This window comes from Capra hircus, chromosome 28, assembly GCF_001704415.2.
Source record: "Capra hircus breed San Clemente chromosome 28, ASM170441v1, whole genome shotgun sequence".
Classification (NCBI taxonomy): Eukaryota; Metazoa; Chordata; class Mammalia; order Artiodactyla; family Bovidae; genus Capra; species Capra hircus.
The window spans coordinates 12,902,448-12,921,580 of NC_030835.1; the positions used below are offsets into that span (position 1 = coordinate 12,902,448).

Below are 19,133 nucleotides of genomic sequence, written 5' to 3' on the forward strand. Positions count from 1 at the left end.
TTTGGCAGATGCTGATTGCTACCATAAGAATAACGCCTTATGCATGTGTAAGTCCTTACACTTCTCAAGGCACCAACATTGTCTTATTTTATCAAGGTAGTCCCAGAGTCGACATCATCCCTTGCTCTCATGGGCCTTTGCACCAGCTCTAGAACCTCTCTATTCCTTAGCTTCCTCTTCTGAAAAAGGGAGACAGTAATAGGACCTCACGGACCAACTGTGACTCTGCTTCTCGTCATTCTTTATCTTGCTGAAGTTGCCTTATGACTTTTCTGTCTCTAAAGTAGATGTAGAGACAGTGAATTCAGTATGTTTTTGGAACAAGGTTGGAGAGCAAACGAGGGGAACAGAGGACTGGGAGAGAGAACGTTTCTTTCCTGTTAAATTCCATCAAAATTTCTTTTCTTGATGGTGATCTTGGTCTCAGCTTCTCAGCTGATCTTTGAGGCCTGAGTGGTGTTGAGTTTTCATAACATCACCTCTTCCATATTTCTTTACAAGCAGTTGGGCTCTTCTGCTTGTTGATTTCCCTGTTAGTAAGATTAGTGCAAGGATCAGGGTCAATAGTACCAAATACCCACACCCCGCCTTTGCCTCTTTCTTTGAGCAGACCTGATGTGGGGACAGTCTAGAAATGGCTTGAGTGAGTATTGATACACATTTTGAAATCCTAAGGGTCCTGTGATCCTGCTCTCTCCTCCATCCTACTGATGGCCAAGCCATCTAGTTTGATCTCCAGATTACATTTCAAGCCCTCTCTTCTTCTTCTTAGTGGCATTGCTAACCTCAAGCCCTCATTTTTTTTTCTCATCTGTTAGACTACCGCTGCCCTCCACTTAATTAGTCTCTCTTGCTACTAAACTGCCACTACATTTATTATGTTAAAGCACAGATTCCATCATGTTGTTATCCCATTTAAAGGAGAAAATAATAAACTTTTGATGGCTTCTTGTTTTCAATAGGGCGACCTCCAGCCTTCAAAGCCCTTCACAGTTTGACCTCAACTTGTTTTACTAATTCCATTCTCCATGTATCTTTCATTTAACTTTTCTTTTAAAAAATGTCTTGTTTTCATTATATACACATTTCTATAACTTTTTCCCCTGCCTGTGATTCCTCTGCTTTTCTAGCTGATAGAAGCTTACCGATCCTTTAAAGCAGAGGCCAGCCAGTTGTGGCCCTTCTCCTTGTTTTAGTAAATAAGGTTTTATTGTAACACAGTCATAGCCATTTATTTGCGTATTATCAATGGCGGCCTTCAAGTCAAAACCACAAAGTTGAGTAGTTGCAACAGAGAGCATAAGTAAAATAGTTACTACCTGACCTTTACAGAAAAACTCCTGATTTAAACACGTAGTTCAAATATGGCCATCTCTGTGAAGACTTTTCTTCACTGCCCCACCCCCCTCAGATGGATGCATCTTCTCCAATTCTGTTAACAGTTCCTGTATGCCTTATTTATTTATTTATTTTAAATTGGAGGATAATTGCTTTACAGTAGTGTGTTGGTTTCTGCCATACAGCAGTGTGAATCAGTCATAACTATATATATGTATGTATGTGTATATATACACACACACCCTCCCTCTTGAGTCTCCCTCTCACCCACCCCATCCCATCCCTCTAGGTCATCACAGAGTGCCAGGCTGGGCTTCCTATGTTATGCAGCAGCTTTCCATTAGCTAGCTATTTTACACATATATATCAATGTGTATATATATCAATGCTACTTTCTTAGTTCATCCCACCCTCTCCTTCCCCTGCTGTGTTCAAAGTCTGTTCTCTATCCTCCACTCCTTCGTTGAAAATAGGCTCATTGGTACCATTTTTTGGTTCCATGTATATATGCATTAGTATACGATATTTGCTTTTCTCTTTCTGACGTACTTCACTCTGTGTAAAAGGTTGTATGTTCCTCCATCTCACTATAATGAACTCAAATGTGTTCCTTTTATGGCTGAGTAATATTCCATTGTCTATATGTACCACAACTACTTTATCCATTCATCTGTTGATGGACATCTAGTTTGCTATAAGCCTCATTTAGAGCAGTTTTCATGCTGAGCTTTATAGAAATAAACGATGAGCACACACAACTCTCACTGGTCTTTGGATTCCCAGTGTATTACTCACAGCAGCCAAGGCACACAGTAGGGATTCAACACAGACTTGCTGAATAACATATACACGGTGTTGGGATTATGTTTCCACAGTTTATTGGGCACGAATCTCAAGAGACAAGAGGAGCTTGAGCTTAGAGGTCTTGCTTCTCGTTTCCTCGTGCCATCTTGGCCAAAACATTTGCTTCTGAGCAGCTGCTTCCTTTGGCCGCTGGAGCACTCTTGAAGAGCTGGATCCAGAATTGACCACTGTTTCTTCTTTCTTCCACTGCTTCTCTGGTGGGCTCAGTGTTTGGAGTCCGCGGTAGATCTGAGGATGCTGATACAGTCCCTTCTCTGTGTTTTCAGGCCTTTGAGTCTGGGTGGTCGAGGTGTGACTTGGGAATGCATGGCAAACCCATTGTTTCACTCCTGGAGTAACCTCACAAAGCCCTTCAGGCCTGCAGTACATTTCTGACTCAAACAAGCTGCTTTCATCGAACTCTGATCCCCCATTAATTGAATTTGTCTCAACTGGTTTGAAGGCAGGGCTTGTACCTTTAATCACTCAGACCCCAGTCAGCTGCAGGGACCTTCTCTCGCTGTGCTAATACACTGGATGACCCACTCAAGTCTCGACAGCCCCAGATTGCAGAGTCCCACACAGCCTCCACATCTGCCTGGAATTGCTGCTGGCAACACTGTCTCTCCCCATGAGTGGGAACCAGCTGAAACGGGAGAGAAGATGCTCTCTGCTCATGCTCGAGACCCTCCTCCTCAAGTCCCTTTTGATAGGTAACTGGAGATGCTGTAGGCTTACAGGAGGCACTCTGACGTTTGATTCTCTTTACACATATGTCTTACCCAACTTAGGTGGAAGAATGGAATGTGGAGGGATTCCACAGTTCCCATCAGAAATAACAAAATTGAGTGTGTGTGTGTGTGTGTGTGTGTGTGTGTGTTAAGGGATGCCCCTTTGGTTGCTGGACCAGCTTCTTTTTCACTGTAGTTGTTACAGATTAAATCTCAATAAGGTTTTGAAATTAGAGCAGGCTTCCCATCAGCTGAATGGGCAGTGGCACTCACCCACTTCCCATTATAATCCAAGCTTCTTCTTAAGCTATGGAATGTTATCAGCATGGTCGTTTGGCTTGAGATCAAATCAAAGCAACATAGGAAGTGTCATTTTTCATTTTCTGGGGCCCTTTGATCCCATTTGGGGTTTTTTCGTTTCAAGTGAAAAATTCGGTTCATATTGGATACATCTATCCTGTAGAGTGCTTTTTTATTTTTTTCTGTTAGAGATCAAATCAGAGTTGTAAGTAGTGCGGTCATTAGTTATCACCACCAGATTTCACAGCCTACACTTTATTTCTGTTCTTACAAAATCACCAGCCTTCTCTGTTACATACCGATCACTTTCAGTAAAGCCGCAATATGCCTTTCCTGGGTGCTTGGGTGTTAATTTATTTCACAGTTTCCTTTGCTGATATAATCAGAGTCACCAATCACATTCCTGTTTCTTCCTTTTATTGCGTTCCTTTGCTATCACGTTTGTATGATCTTTTCCTGGAAAAAATGACAGGTACTGTTTCTCACTCTATCAGTGACTTACATGTTCTGTGACTCCTATAGTGCCATTTAAAAAATATAACCTTTTATAGATGCAATCTTAGTTGTTTATAACTCAGGTTTTGTTATATGAGAAAATTCCCTAAGTGACACATTGGTTTAAGTCCAGTTTTTAAAGATAAGAAAAGTATTCCCTGCAAAAACATTTTCCTCTAAATTGTAAATGAAGGGAAAACTCTCCATTAGTAAGATTATGATGCATTTTTCCTTGTTTCTTAGTACATTGAAATGTATGAACATTATTTTTATATAAGTGATCAAGTTGTGGTGTTTAATAACACGTTGTTAGAGGAAAAAGAGCTATCCCTTTTGATTTATTTGAATATTTACTGGGTGACTTACAGCGCTTTACGTATTAGAATTGGTTTGTCAACAATTAACATTCTAGGTTTTTATATAACCCATACTTCAGGTAATAGAGGATTATTAAACTGCAACCAGTGTGTTAGAAATCTGCCGACTGGTAATAAAATTCTTATGTATAACAGCAGCTGAAAAATACTGCTGTATATTTATGCATAGATTGCAAGATAGATGATGGCCCCCACACTGCAGAGGGCCTCGAAATGCCGGTCTACCAGCAGGTGGCGCTGCTCTTCTATAAATGAAAGCTTCCTGGCTCACTCTAGGTCCTACCCTCGCCCGTCCACTCCCTGCTTTTTCTTTTACAGATTCTCTCTCCTTTATTTCTCCGCAATGAATTTTTAAAACTATGTTCATTTGTTTTTTTGTTGAGGAGATAGCCCTCAAATAAGGCGACACCTTTAAACTGCAAAGATTTCCTTAAATCCAACTTGCTTGATTTAAGTCTCATTTGGAACAAGTCCTAGTTAAATAACTGTTGCTGTTGTTAAAAGCAACACCATATTCTCACCCCTAAGTCTGGATTACCTCTGCCATCTGATCATTGTTATGCAGCAAGTCTAATTCTTAACTAATGTTTATTTATACAAATTAATTCCCTAGGCTTCATTCCATACCAGGATAATGAGGGTCATTTTTATAAAGGGGGCTTTTGTTCTGGATTAATGTGCTATATAAAAATGATTTTAACGTAATGCTCTTTCATCGAGAATTACTTTGGAATCCAAGTTAACCAAAGAAGGTTGCTTTCCTCCTTGGGCCAGTACTAAATTTCTGACAAACAGGCTCAGAGGGTGTTTTGGTTTTGTTCTCTGATAAGATTATCCACACAAAGGCTGATCAGTTTGTCAACAGTGAGGGGGGAAAAACAAATGTACAGGTAAAACTTACTCTTGTTTTTTGTTTTCAATCCACCCACAGGTAATTTTTCAATCTTTTAAATTTGTTTAAAGACATAACTACATATTTTTACTATTTTTTTTTCCTTAATCTACAGTATTGCTTTTTTACAGGGTGTTTGCTATAAACATGGCTTATTTAGGAGCTAATGGATTTATTGAGATTATGTAAGGGGGGAATTAAAATACATTCCAGGATGACTTATATATTGGGTTTATTTTCTTCATTGTCAAATGCTATCTATCAGACTATGGAGACATTTCAATGCAAATATTTTTTACTCTTTTTGTAATTTAGAACTTTGAAACCATTAATTTTGGGAATCCTATAGGAATTTTTCTCTTTTGAGTTTTTAAAAAAACTTTTTCTAGGCGTACTGATCTAAAGGGGTGTGGGTTAAGGATCCAGATGACATCATATACATTCTTATTTTATCCACTTATATGCTTTTGGCAGAGAAAATCCTGAAGTGTTATTGGTTAGGTGAAACCATGAAGTATAGGATTGGGGGCAACATTTTCTTCTCAGTGAATCCACTTGAAAACACTGGCTTTGTTGCAAATGTTTTTCAAAGTATTGATTGCAATCAGTTTTGTAGCTTCAAGTTCTGTTTCTATGGACTGGGATCAACATGTATAGTTGAAGACAGGAAATAACCACCCAGGGTCAAGGGTAGATTTACCTGGCTGGGCTTTGAGGAAGCAGCCTGTGGGTTTCACAGGACCCCTTTCCCTGGCATTAAATTACTTTATTTTCCTGTGAAATATTTCACTCTCTAGAGTAAAATCAAGGCCTCCAATAGACCTGGACCGTTGCCAGGGGCCTCTTCCTTATCAATTCTGTGCACATGCGTGTGCATCTTGTCTTGAACCTTTATAACTTCTAAGTGGCCAGAAAGAAAGTAAACTGAATTATGGGGATTTCTGATAGACTTTTCCAGAATGCAAACCTCATACTGTCCTCTCTGGATCTGAGTATTGAAATCAAAGGAAAAATACCTTCCAGAGGATTCAGATTATCACCAAGTATTATCCAAATCCCACCATTTGGATTTCAAAGCCTGTATACTATCTGTGTTCCTATGTCCCCCAAATGTGCCTTTAAATAAACCTTCCTACTCTAGCCAAACTGCTTTTCCTTTAGTCCCTAGGCTTAGTGACCCCTCACTTCCTTGCCTTTGCTCCAGCTCACCTCCCCACCCAGCATGCTCTTCCCACCCCTGGTTTATTCAGCATCACAGCTTGAGTGCCCCTAGCATGCCAGGCCCTGTGTTTGGTTCTGGGGATACACAGGTGAATGAGGCTGACATCTCTCTCCATCCAACTCTTGTTTCCAGCCTTGTTTTCCCTGACCTCCCAGACCTTTTCACCCTTTCTCTCTAGAGGGTATCATTTAGCCCTCACCTGATATTATCATGCAACCTTGTTATTTCATACAACTTGTGAATTTTACCCAATTACAGATAACTTTAATACAGTTGGCTTGTTACTCCAGCTAGACTTGGGGATCTATTTTATTGTACATCTTGAAAAAGATTTTGGAAAAAAAGAAAAAGAAATGCCTAACCTCTGATCCCTCAGGATTTGTGTTGAATTGCTTTGGTGTTCTGTAGAGTTCTCCAGTTTCTTCTATTGAAAGGAGGAGTTGAGAACCATTTCCCTTGGACCAGAAATCCTGCTTTTCCTAGTCTTTCGTGCTTTGGGTTGAGTCTTTGGGTAGGAAGTTGTGGATAATTATTTGTGGTTGTAGGGTTATGAGGCCTTCAGTCCATGGCTGGCTCCTGTGATATCTGGCAAGTAACAGAAGAGAAGGTTAAGCCCAGAACCATTACAAAGCAGAGCTGAAAAACTCCTATGCTTAATTAATGCCAGTCCTGCAGAAGGGGAAGGGTCTTGCCAAGGATACACAATGAGTCTAAGCTTGGACCTAGAGCTGGGCTCCTCACCACTTGGCTGTGCTTTTTCCCTATGCAATGACACCTCCTTGGTAACTAGGAGTTATTTCTCAGAAACTTTACTAGGGGCTCAGCACTATAAGAGATTCAGAGATTTGTAGATTGCATTAAGAAACTTACACGTCTAGTTGGGGAGAATGCATGGAAAATGGGAAACAAATTATAATGCAAAAAAAAATAAAGATAATCAAAGGGGTGTGAGATGAGAAGTGCCAAGGGACTTTTAAAGAAATGAACGATTCCACCTTGTTACAGTCATCTGGGAAGGCTCGCTTGAAGAAGCAAGCTAACCTGTTTCTTGAAGGGTGGTTAGAGTAGGGAGGTGAAAGGAAGGAACAGATGAGGAGTCGCCACCCCTTTGCCTCATCATCCCCCTTCCCCTCCTATCATCTCCCAGGCACTTGCCCCAATCCCATGACCTCCCACGAGAAATCCAAGGAAAAGCCCCTCACAATCAGGCAACATGAATTTCCTGTAATTTAGAGCAAACGGTGGGGTTTCTCCATGTTTCCATCTGACTTTCATTTGTTGTTGCTCTGAATGGTTCCAGCCTTCTTCAATTGAGGCCCATTTAAACATTTTCTGGCTTTTCTTGTTTTTATGACACTTGGCATAGCCTAATTATTTTGACCTGAGCAGTTCATTGGGGCCATATGAAATATGGGCCAAAGGTGACTGTCGACAGGACGCAGAGAATGGGGGTGGAGTGGTGAATCTCACCCCATTCCAGTGGCTGGATACCAGCTCAGTTGCTTTGAAAAGAGGAGAGTCTGTGAATGCATTTGAGTAGAACAAAATCAGAAGAAAGCAGATTGGCCTTGTGATGGGAAAGAGCTCTAATTACTTTGACTTCTCAAAGCCAAGATAATAATGATGGGTAACATTTATCAAGAGCCTACCAGGAACTCTTCTTAGCACTTTTCAAGCTATTCCCTTTTCTTCATTTTTTTCCAATCTATCCTTACCACCACCCCGTGAGGAAAGATTATTCCCAGCTTATAGGTGAGAAAAATGAATTTAGGTAATTTACCAGATACTCAAGTTCAGACCGAGCAGAGTGGTTTCAAGGCCTGTGTGCTTAACCATTATCCTCATTGCAGCTCAGTAGTAGTTGATATATGTAGAGGGATCTTCCATCCCAATGCTCCTTGTCTCAGGAATAGCACACTTGAGTGTCACTGGAGTCAGAGCCCGAGATGCTGACATGGAGTACCTGCCATGTGACTGGGGGTCCAGGAGGCAGCCTGGGGGTATTTGAGGAGCTGGTGAGCTCATGTCCTGTGAGACAGTTACCTTCCTAGGATGGGAGTCCAGTCTTTTGCAAGGTTTTTAAACAGTTAAAATCCATATTTTTACAGATAATCTTTAAAGATTGTCCTACATATAAAATCTGATGGAGCAGCCGGATGGTGCTATGCAGAGCACACCAAGACAGTATTTGTCCTCAGCATATGGTCACTGGTTATCTCACTTAAGCCCACAACATCTCCAGATCTTGGTGTTCTCATCTGTCCAGCATGGATCTTGTGACATTGGAGGTGTTGAGGAACTTGTGTAAGATGAGACCTCTAATGAAGATCAGAGTTAGGACTTGAACAGGTCACCTTACTCCACAAACCCATGTCTTCATGCTCTTCTCACTAACAGACTTCTGGCAGTAATGATCTGGAGGAGAAGTCCACAGACCTGGGTGCTCCTGGGTTGGTATTATTAGTATAGCCTTGAGCCCAAGGAGGGTCAGGCCTGCTCATGCCTAAACCCAGTCTAGCCCTGTGCCTGCATCCCACTTGCTCTGTGTTGACCAGCAATGTCCTACCGTGCACTACCAATTTCAAATGTTGCAGGGGCTGTGTCTGAAGATAAATTATAGTAGAATACGGATGATGGTTTTATAGTTTGAGAACATCTTTAGAAGGTGACTATGCCCTTAGGAAATATACTAAATGCTATGTTTAGTGTAAAGTCACAATCCAGACTGGTCCTCACCTCCCAAGGTTAAAAGCATACAGTATTTCTAAAGTGTTCTGGCAGGGCATTCTTCATCAGGCCACGCAGTGTGCCTGGGTTGCACTAAAAACCCATGCATTTTACCTTTATCTGAGGTTCAGAGAGCAGTCATGTGGAATACATGTTAGAATGCTAGGGGGCTCTTGACAAAACTGGCTCAGTGGCAGATATGGTGTTTATGGATGAACCAATAATAATAATGATATTAATAATAATAATGGTCCTTATCTGTACAGCATCTTATGGTTTAGAAAATAATTTAACATACACACAATTAGATTCTAGGCTGATCTTCAAATAGAATCACTGGGGCAAGCATTAATTCTGAAGACATAAATACCAAAGTGAAAATGAAAAAGAAAATCTGATTGACATCTTCTGCCAGTCTTGTTTACTGGAAGCCGTTTAGGGGGAGGAAAAACAAAAAGAGAAGGAAGGTAACCACTGAGTCAACACATGTAAGCAAATAGAAACTTCTGCCTCAAAGTGGAAATGTAAATACACATTGTGTTCAGCAGGAGAATTTGATGTGAGGTGTGAAATTAAGTCCGGGAGAGGCCTGACCCTTTGCTTCTCACCCTGGGCTGGTGGCATATCTCAGATTCCGGAGGCAGCATGATCTTTCCTCCACTCCTTTGGGTGTCTGACAATCTGTAAATCCACAAGGAAGCCTTTCTTGCAAGGATTTTCCTGAACAGTCTTATACAGACAGCATGAAGTGATCAAAAGAATGAGTCATATTTTACATTTGCCTGTCCAGTTCCGAACAAGGGGGCATGTATACACACAGGCAGGGCAAATTAAGATAACTTCTCTATAACCACAGGCAGAGTCCAGTACCTAGAACACTCTTGAGAAATGGCCGGGCAGGGCTGTGGCCAGAGTGGGAAGAATGAGACGCTTGCTTGAGGCACCAAATTTAAGAAGTCACCAAAAACCTTAGTCATCAAGATAAATAATGTGAGCTCAGTCACTTCAGTCGTGTCCGACTCTTTGTGACCCTGTGGGCTTGTAGCCTGCCAAGTTCCTCAGTCCATGGGATTATCCAGGCAAGAATACTGGCATGGGTCGCCATGCCCTTCTCCAGGGGATCTTCCTGACCCAGGGACTGAACCCACATCTTCTTCATTGCAGGTGATTCTTTACTGATTGAGCCACCAGGGAAGCCCCAAGATAAATAATAGGTGCATGCAGTATTCTAAAGCATCAGAATGCAAAAAAGTGCATGATGAATAAAATCTTAGAATTTCAAATAAAGGCAGGACAAATAGTGATTTTAGTGTTGGCATGTAAGCACTGAATTTCAGAAGTCAGTAGGGGTTAGAATAAGAAACACAACACAACTGGCAGCTCTGCCATCTGTGAGCACTTGAATTGTTCCAGGAACAGTGTTCAGCACCTTCCAGGCATTTTCTCTTGATACATTTCAGAGAGACCAGTTTGTCCTACAGTAAATCCAAATCTATTCGATAATAAACCATATTAGAGAGTTCCTTCACAGACTCCATAAATTCCATTACGGTTCATTTTGTCTTTGTTAAACATTTGAGTTGAAAATTACAATCCCTTTATTCACAATGATCATTTCAGACACACAGCTCAAAAAGAACAGCATTAACTTTAAAAAATATACTAGCACGCTTGAACCTATTAAGCACCATAGCTTCGTAGACTCCAGCTGATGATTTTTATTAAGTATACTGCAGGAGGGGGAAGAATCAAGAATAATTATAAATTCATATATACGTCTCTTATGGGCATAAGGTGGCTTGAATGGGATGAATGCAGAAGTTACCTGTTTCCCCAAGAAAATCACAGAGATGTTCTGATTAAGCCCATAATCTAGTTGATGTGAAATTCTAGCCAAATGTATGGGGCACATTTTCTCTTCTGAAAGTACTTTTGATAAGAAATGCATTACAAACTCATCAGTTTGGCTTCCTGTTAACAAAAAGACAGCAGCCGTCTGGATCATTCTGGGTTCACAGTGAAACTGCCACACCACGTATCCTCCAAGTAAAGCTGTGCAAGTTTGACAAGGGGCAGATGAATCCGGGAGTTATTGTGCAGGGGTTTAAATCTATGCGGCAGCTGACGGTTGAAATAATCATCTATATATCGCTCTGAGCTAGCTGGGGAAAGGTTGACGCTATATATTTTCAACATATCTAGTCTAATGGTTAATCTGTTGTCTTGGATGGGCTCTTGCCGGGTGGACTTGGAGCACACACTGACAGCTCCGAGGAATTGCTCATGGTGGATGTGGTTGGCCTTGATTCTCAAAGTGCACGGTGGAGGGCTCTAACTTAGCTTGCATGGGAAAATGAGAAACTCACCTGGCTGGTCTCCCCCAAGGCAAAGAAGCCTGCCAGACAAATAGCGGATGTGGTGGGAAGGACATTGGAGGCTCTAAACTATTTATACTTCCATCCTTCCCGACTTCCCTCCTGACTTGACTTCCCTCCTGGCTTTTCCACATCTGTGCACTGGAAGTGAGTTCCGTATGTGTTGCTTTCATTGTCTGGCTATCTTGGCAGATTGGAAAGAGCATTGTCCTTTTTGAAAACTGGAAAGCTAGGAAACTGTGAGAAGATAGGAGCAGGAATCAGCAAACCTTTGCTATCAAGGGTAAATACGCTATACTTTGCAGGCCACGCAGTCTCAATTGCAGTTATTTATCTCTGTGTTGTAGAGTGCAAACAGCCAGAGATGCTAGGTAAACAAATGACTGTGGCCATGTAGTGATAAACTTTATTTAGAGCTACTGAAATTTTCATATCATTTCAATGTGTTATGAAATATTATTCGCCTTAGATTTCTCCTCAACCACTTAAAAATGTAAAAATTATTTTTAGCTTATAAGCACTACATAAATATGTTCCACAGTATAGTTTGCTGATCCCAGAACTTGAGAAATATAAAAAGAAAGATGGCAGCTGTTGGTGCCAGGAACTTGGCAGATTTCATCCTTATTTTGAAGCTTGTCCCCACAAAACATGTACTACAATGTGTCAGGGTTTCAGAAAGAAGTGAGACACACTTTTTGACCTCAAAGCTTTTACCATCATATTGGCGCTGGGAGTAGCAAGCAGAGAAGGAGAGGGAAGTTGAGAAGAGGCTGTTTTGGTTGAACTCCTATACACTTTCTTTGTTTGATTCAGAGTAAAAGTTTTCTTCTACTGTCTTCCCAACTCCCAACTCCATAGTGAAATTTCAAAGACGTTCTTGCAGTTCTCATTTCCATTGTGTATTTGCTTTTAAACTTTCCTTGTTTTCTCTGTCTTCATCTCTAAGAAGCTTATACATGGTAATCTTTTCTTGAGATCCTTCTTTGCCCTTGAGGTGATGGAGACAGTTATTCCAAAAAAAAAAAAAAAGAAAAGTACCAAAGGCAACTGGATTGCCAAGAGAAATTGTCTACTGAGTACTGAGCAGGGCAAGAGTGCTGGGCAAGTTGTAATGACAGGTCAGGTTTTTAGTAAAGGTATTTGAGCTGTGATTCTAGATAGAGGCGACTGGGGAATGTTGGACCCTAACCAGGATGCATATAGAACAGGAGGCTATGGTTTGAGATGGGGTGTGTCGGTACAGAAGGTACATCTACTCCACCAAATTTGATTCTTGAGGATCTGTTAGGCCACAGTATTTCTGTAGAGAACATTACAAACCAGGTCATGCGGATTCTGTTAATATATTTATATAGTATTTCTTCTCTCTCCCATGCAGAGCTGAATTCTTTCATTACTCTGTGTTGATGGCCTCAAACTTACACAATTCAGGTTTCCTAGGCAGTGAATAGAGTCAGAAATATACCCTATGATTAACTTCTACATAACCCATTGTTCCTTAAAGTCTCCCTCCCCATTCTCCTATTAGCTCCACAAAAGCCAGAAATGAAAAAGCTCTAACAGGCCTCCCCTTCCCTACCCCTCACTCTCCCATGGGGTGCTGCTCCCCGCGCCTGGACTCAGGCAGCTTGGGGACTTCCCACCCTCATTTTGCATGGTAACAGGTCATTGTTGTTTCCAGCCTCCATCCTCTAGGTTTTCCAAATAAATGTATTTACTGTTTCTCAGCTAGCAGTTGTAAAATGATCCTGCCTGATACTGTACATGGTAAAGTGATTATCCAGTTGTAGAGAGTTATGTATATTGTGTTGGTGATATTATTAGTGTTCACATTGCTTTGGGTAGGGAGCAGCCTTCATCTTTTAATGATCTCTGTATTAATATTCACCATGATGTTTCAAAACAAGTCAGCTTTTGGGGGATTGATTTTATCCATAATACTGCAAAATCTTCACCAAACTTCCTGGTGAAATAAGGCGCAGTGGTAAAGAAGCACCCTGCCAAGCAAGAGATGTGGCTTTGATCCCTGGGTTGGAAAGATCCCCTGGAGAAGGAAATGGCAGTCCGCTCCAGTATTCTTGTCTGGGAAACCTCATGGATAGAGGAGCCTGGTGGGCTGCAGTCCATGGGGTCACAAAGAGTCAGATGCTACTGAGCACGCATGCACGCACGCATGCACGCACGCATGCACGCACACACTAGGTTGTCAGACCAGAAACTCTTACTTCCAGGATATCACCCACTTTAATTTCCCCGTGTTCTTGAGCTGCCTGCTGACCTTGTAGGCATAGAACTTGGCTCCGATGCCAGTCTTACTTTATTGTAGCTGCTCAGCCTCATTGATGGCACGTAACATTCCCACCACAAGATTTATCCTGAAACAATCATTAAGTGCTCCTTTTTAGCAGTTATAGGACCAGACTCACAGGATGGGTTATTTATCTGGCGTTTGTTGTTCTTGTTCTTACTTTGCCTTCATTGCTTCTGGGAACATTCATACTCTCTCACCCGTCTGGTTTGAGTGACAGACAGCCAGGGTTCTGGTGGTCTATAATTGTAAGACAGGAAACATCTCTTTGTAAAACAGGTGCCATTATGTGCTGCAAATCAGGGATTTCTTTTTCCTGGCTACACTATAAGACCTTGGAGTTTGCTAGCCCAGATTTCCTAGTGAAAGTCTGAGGCAGTCGTCCTATAGAGAGGTTGAATCAGCCTGAGAGTTTTATCTATCATGAATCAGTTTGTTGAAAAGTGACTGTACTACTACAACTTACTTGATTTTTCTTGGGAGGAAGGGAAGTTTGATAAACCCAGGAAACAGGAAGCACACTTGTTCAATCTCTAGTCCCACAATTTCATAAGTTGCCATTTTTAGTAAAACAACATTCACGTCCTGAAAGGCTGAAAACACACATCCGATTCTCACTGACATCACTCACCATACAAGGAGATGCGACCGACACATCACCCTTTCTTAGGAGTGGCAGACCCCTGGCGTTTAATGCAAGTTAAGCAGCGATCTCACAACCAAGGGAGCTAACCAAGCCAGTGGTTTGAGATGAAAATGATAGTTTCACACTGAGGGTTGATAACTTGGACTCTAATGATTATTCAGTAGGATGCATTTTAGCAGGTTTTGGAAGATAATGAGTTTGGTCTTTCCGCAAAACTGAATTGTCTGTGTCTGTGTATATATCGTGGGGGGAGAAAGGAACTCTGTATATTTGGGGAAATGATGACACAAGCAAGATTGTCTGCTGACACATTATCCCATCTGACATCAATGACAATAATGCAGTGAAAAGAATTTCAAGAAGTCATTGGGGGGGAAAAGAGAAAAACCCTGCAATTTAGCTGTGAGGGAAGAAACTTCCATTTTAATTTAAAACTATAATTTTGTTCAGTGTGAAAACTGGTTTGGAGCTTTTCCAATGAAAAATTTCACAAAGGATTAATTTCAGTTTTCTTTTCTTGTTATTGTTTGGCAGTCAAGGTTGGAGCTAGATCACGCTATTCCAAAGACCCATTTGAGTTCAAGAACACAGCTCACAATTCTCAGCTTGTGACCGAGCCAGGTGAAGGAGCTCTGGAATCTATCCCACTTTTTAATAACTGCACCCCTTAATGTTCTACCTTAACATGCTGAGCTCAGGGGGAGAAGGAAGATGTGCTACTGTGGATTTCAGCATGCATCTAGCTTGTTGGGCAGCAAAATGCCAAAGAGAAAATCCATACAAAATGATAAATAATCATTAAAACTACCCTCCCCTCAAACTAGCAGCTTGCACAGGACTCCAGTCGGAAGCCCTGTTAGTTCTATGCCTCTGCGTTCAAACCACTTTGCATGCCTCTTACTCTGAGTGATTCCAGTGTGAATATGACATTACTAATGATCTGCTAAGTGTGTGCAGATGTGGGTTTCGCCAGATGTGGTGATTAATAACGTAATGGAGATAGCCAGTTGACTCATGTTTATGGGTTGTTTGCCTTTTATTACATTTCCGAGTTTATTTGCTTTGAACTATTTTTTAACTGCAGCCAACAAACTCACCTTTAAGTCTCGGAGGGCATCATTCCCCTAAACCCTGTTGAGGAAACTGGGACAAAGGAATGTGCCCCAGGCTGGAGCTGAGAGTTGGGTCAGCTCTGGACTATGTAGGCAAGCTGAAGTTGTTGCCCCATTTTACTCAAAGTGCCCATGGAGAGGCACTGATGAACCTTGACACAGTGTTTACAAGTTGGCTAGGCCAATAAAGCAAGGGATTTCTCTTTTTTAAAAAAATGCAGTAAAGTATATGATCATCTTGAAGGGAGCCCGGAGTTCTGGCCAGTGTTTCTGGAAGACGTTGCCTTGGTTTTGCTTAGAAAAGAGTGCCGATGAAAAGTTGAGTAAAATGTTGTTACAGATGTTCGGCTCTGCATTAAGGCTGTTGGAATTACCACCACATCTTAAATCAATTCCCAGAACATTGTCTGGAGGTTATGTCATTGAAATAATGAATCCTCTTTAGTCAAGTATAAGCAAACATGTTAAAACATCATTGTAACTTTAAATTAAACTCCAGCGCAAACCAAGGGATCTGAAGGCTCATTAGATTTGCCTGACATTTTTCTAGCACGGAGTCTTCCCAAACTGTAAAACTGTTAGATTCAGTGCCTATTAGACAAGCGAGCACTGGGAAGTTACAACAGCACATTAAGTGTTATACTTAGGGATGTGCAAAAACAAGCCCTTGAATTTTATGAGTACTCAGAGACTGGATGGAGTTCAGCGCCTATAAAAATTCCACATTGGATTCCTGAACTTGTTTGTGTTTTAAAGAAGCTGGTAAGTCAGGTTCCTTTAAAAGATCTTATCTTCCTACTGCTTCCGCAGCAGGAGGACCTTGGTGGAAATGCTGGAGACAGAGGTGTATTATAATTAGCCAGAAACCAGACTAACTGGGAACCTGGACATGTGTGTTGGCATGAGGTAGTAGCCCATTCCTTTGATACTTGTCTTTCACCAAAGTAAGTCTCCCTTTTTAATTCAATTTTTATTCCTCTCATGTAGTCACAGAAGCCACGAAATGAAAATTATATTTTATAGCTTAACTAAAAGTTTTCCTCAATCTGCTTTCCTTATATATGCAGAAATTGATGGAATCCATATAAAAGGATAATAATTAAATATGGTTTATATCCTACTTAGGAGGCAGAAGTGATCGCGGCTCCTCTAGTGGGATCCAAGCCACGTGTAATGGCCTCCATTACACAGCATTCGTATATTTAAGCTGGAGACATTTCCCTGCCCCCCACCCCCACCTACCCTGCCCCATCTCTTCAGGGAACAGATCTGCATTTCCAGTATACGAGGAAACCTTTGAACATGCATTTCATTTAAGAGAACAAATCCCAGTTTAAATGCAGTATGATTATGATGGATGAGCTCTCTGAGTTGCGATGAAAATAAATCGTTTCCTTGCATAGTAGGAGGCCTGACTTTAGCACCGGAACTGGGTGTTTCCCTGGAGCTGGCGAACAAGTATTAACTTGCAAGTCTTCCATCTGAAGATCACTGCAGGTACACAGATAGACCAGGCGCCAGGTTAATGGGCACTTAACAAGAGAGGGTTATGTATCATTAGCCAGTGTAAATGAGGAAAGTAAAGTTAAGCAAAAGAATCCAGCAGAAATGCCGGAGACTCTGACTTCCTACAAACACACGCTTACTGTGTAATTGGACAAAACCGTGGCAACATCTGGTGGGCTTGAATAAAGCTAGCCTAGGGTAGGTAAAAAACATTTCTGGACATTTCATCCTAACCATAAGAAGGCTTGTGTGATAAGAAGAAAAGAATTTCCACCTCCTACTAGATCAACTCACATGCACATGTGTTATTTAGTGCATCATGCTACTCAACTAATCCAGGTCATCTTGAACAAAATACAACCCTTGCAAGTGGCCCATATTAAAAGATGACTTTGTATTACATGGGTAGTCAGCGCAGGACTTTCTACCCCATCCCAAGGTGGGGAAAGTGCAAAAGTACACTTAGACCCATACACATTCTCTCTGTCTCTTAATCTTACTCCTTTTCTACTCCATCATTGCCTGGGATGCCTGGCCCCTCTCCTATGAAAGGAAGATAAATGCAGGTCTAGAACAGAGTGCCTGCTTGCTTACTGAGAGATGCATATCACCTCTAAGTGATTTTTTTCAATACCATTTGTGTGGCTTGTATTTATTTCCTTTAATCTTTTAAGTGCTGTTTAGTCTCTGTGATTTGCTTGTGGATACTCATTTCTGATAAGATGCGATATCCTTCCAGCCACATAGTCCTTCCTGGAGACCTAAGTGACTGATAACGGTCACAACCTGAGCCTGGGCCTGAGGCAGGCGGGGTGGGTGGGGGAGGGGAGCCTGTGCAGGGGGAGCAGCAGGTGACAGAGTGTAAGGGCTAAGGGCACTTGCAGGTGATTGATCTGCCTTTATTTCTTCCAGTCACGCTCTCACTTCCAGCTACATTCTTGTTCCATTTCCTTGTGTCAGCCAAAAGTTAGACAACCTCAGACTAACAGTAGAATAAAGGAGTGTACCAAGGGTGATACTTGGAAGCAGATTTAGAGGGTAGTTGTATTATCATGGTCTTCCCTGGTTGACTCAGACTGTAAAGAATCTGCCTGCAGTGCTGGAAACCTGGGTTCGATCCCTGGACTGGGAAGATCCTCCTAGAGAAGGGAATGGCTACCCACTCCAGTATTCTTGCTTGGGAAATCCCATGGACAGAGAAGCCTGGCGGGCAATAGTCCATAGGGTTGCAAAGAGTCAGACACGACCGAGTGACTAACACTAGCACTGGATTATTATAAACTCTTTGAGGCCATATATCATAAAATTAAATGTGTCTAGTGTTTTCAGAGAAGTACCATATCATGCACGTTCTGATATGGGTCTTCCTGGATAATATCAAGCAGCTGAGATGGCATCTCCTCCCCCACTTAAGCCTTGTGCACCTTTAACACCTATCAAGCTTCTTTTGATGTTGTCGCTGCTAATATTTCTCCTCTTAGCTTTAAGGTAACTGCATGTCATTTTGAGTTTCAGGGATGCTTCCTCCCAGTCTGTGTTGCAGTCAACAATAAGAATCCAAGGATCCTGTTTTTCCCTCTTGACATTACAGCTTTAGCCTGAATCATGGGGGTGGGGAGAGGAAGACTAGGATTTTGCTGCTGGTGCCCTTGGGTGACAGGCTGGGTATGCATCTGCTAATTATGAAGCAGCTCTCTTAAAAAAGAGGCACGATGCAGGCTACTATATCTCCAGAGCTTATTAGTGGGTGTCTTTGGGCAAAAGCAATAGCGTATGCTGTGTTGTTTGTGAGCAGAGCTTCACATTGCTTAGCGATCTGTGTGGTTTAAACATTTGGAAAACAACCTGTGGTTTCCAATAGTCTCTGCTGCCCTGCTCTCCTGCCCACCACTCCTCTCCCTGCAACCCCCCGCATCATCAGAGATATCATTCAATGGCAACCTGCTCCTTCGTTTGGGTGCTTGCAGCCCCTTTCTCGTGTCTTAATGAATTGAGAAAGGACCCCACATGCACAGCTCCACAGGCCCTCTCTCCTGGGAGGTGGAGGGACAAGAGCTGCATTGGGCTGGGATTCTTGGGCCAGAACCCACCAATGTTCCCAGTCCTGATGGATTGAAACATTGGCTGTTAAGGCCTCCAGTCCTTGCCTCTCCAAGGCTCTTTTCCTCTGGCGTGCAGGAATTAGGAACCGGTTTTGTTGGTTCATTTGCAGAAGCAGCCAGCTGGCAGCTCTCATGCTGCTGCGATTTTTGGTCATC

General features: G+C 41.9%; 1 protein-coding gene across 30 annotated transcripts in view; it reads left to right on the top strand.

The window, feature by feature from the left end:
- Nucleotides 1-19,133, top strand: part of KCNMA1 (potassium calcium-activated channel subfamily M alpha 1) — a 768,728-nt gene that overhangs the window by 642,998 nt on the left and 106,597 nt on the right. For 4 of the 30 annotated variants that reach the window (XM_018042426.1, XM_018042405.1, XM_018042399.1 and 1 more), the window contains one exon: nt 14,792-14,878. The exons of the other annotated variants lie outside the window; for them this stretch is intronic. In XM_018042426.1, the coding sequence (XP_017897915.1) occupies nt 14,792-14,878 (87 nt within the window). The remainder of the gene's footprint in view (nt 1-14,791; nt 14,879-19,133) is intronic. 30 annotated transcript variants of the gene reach the window in all.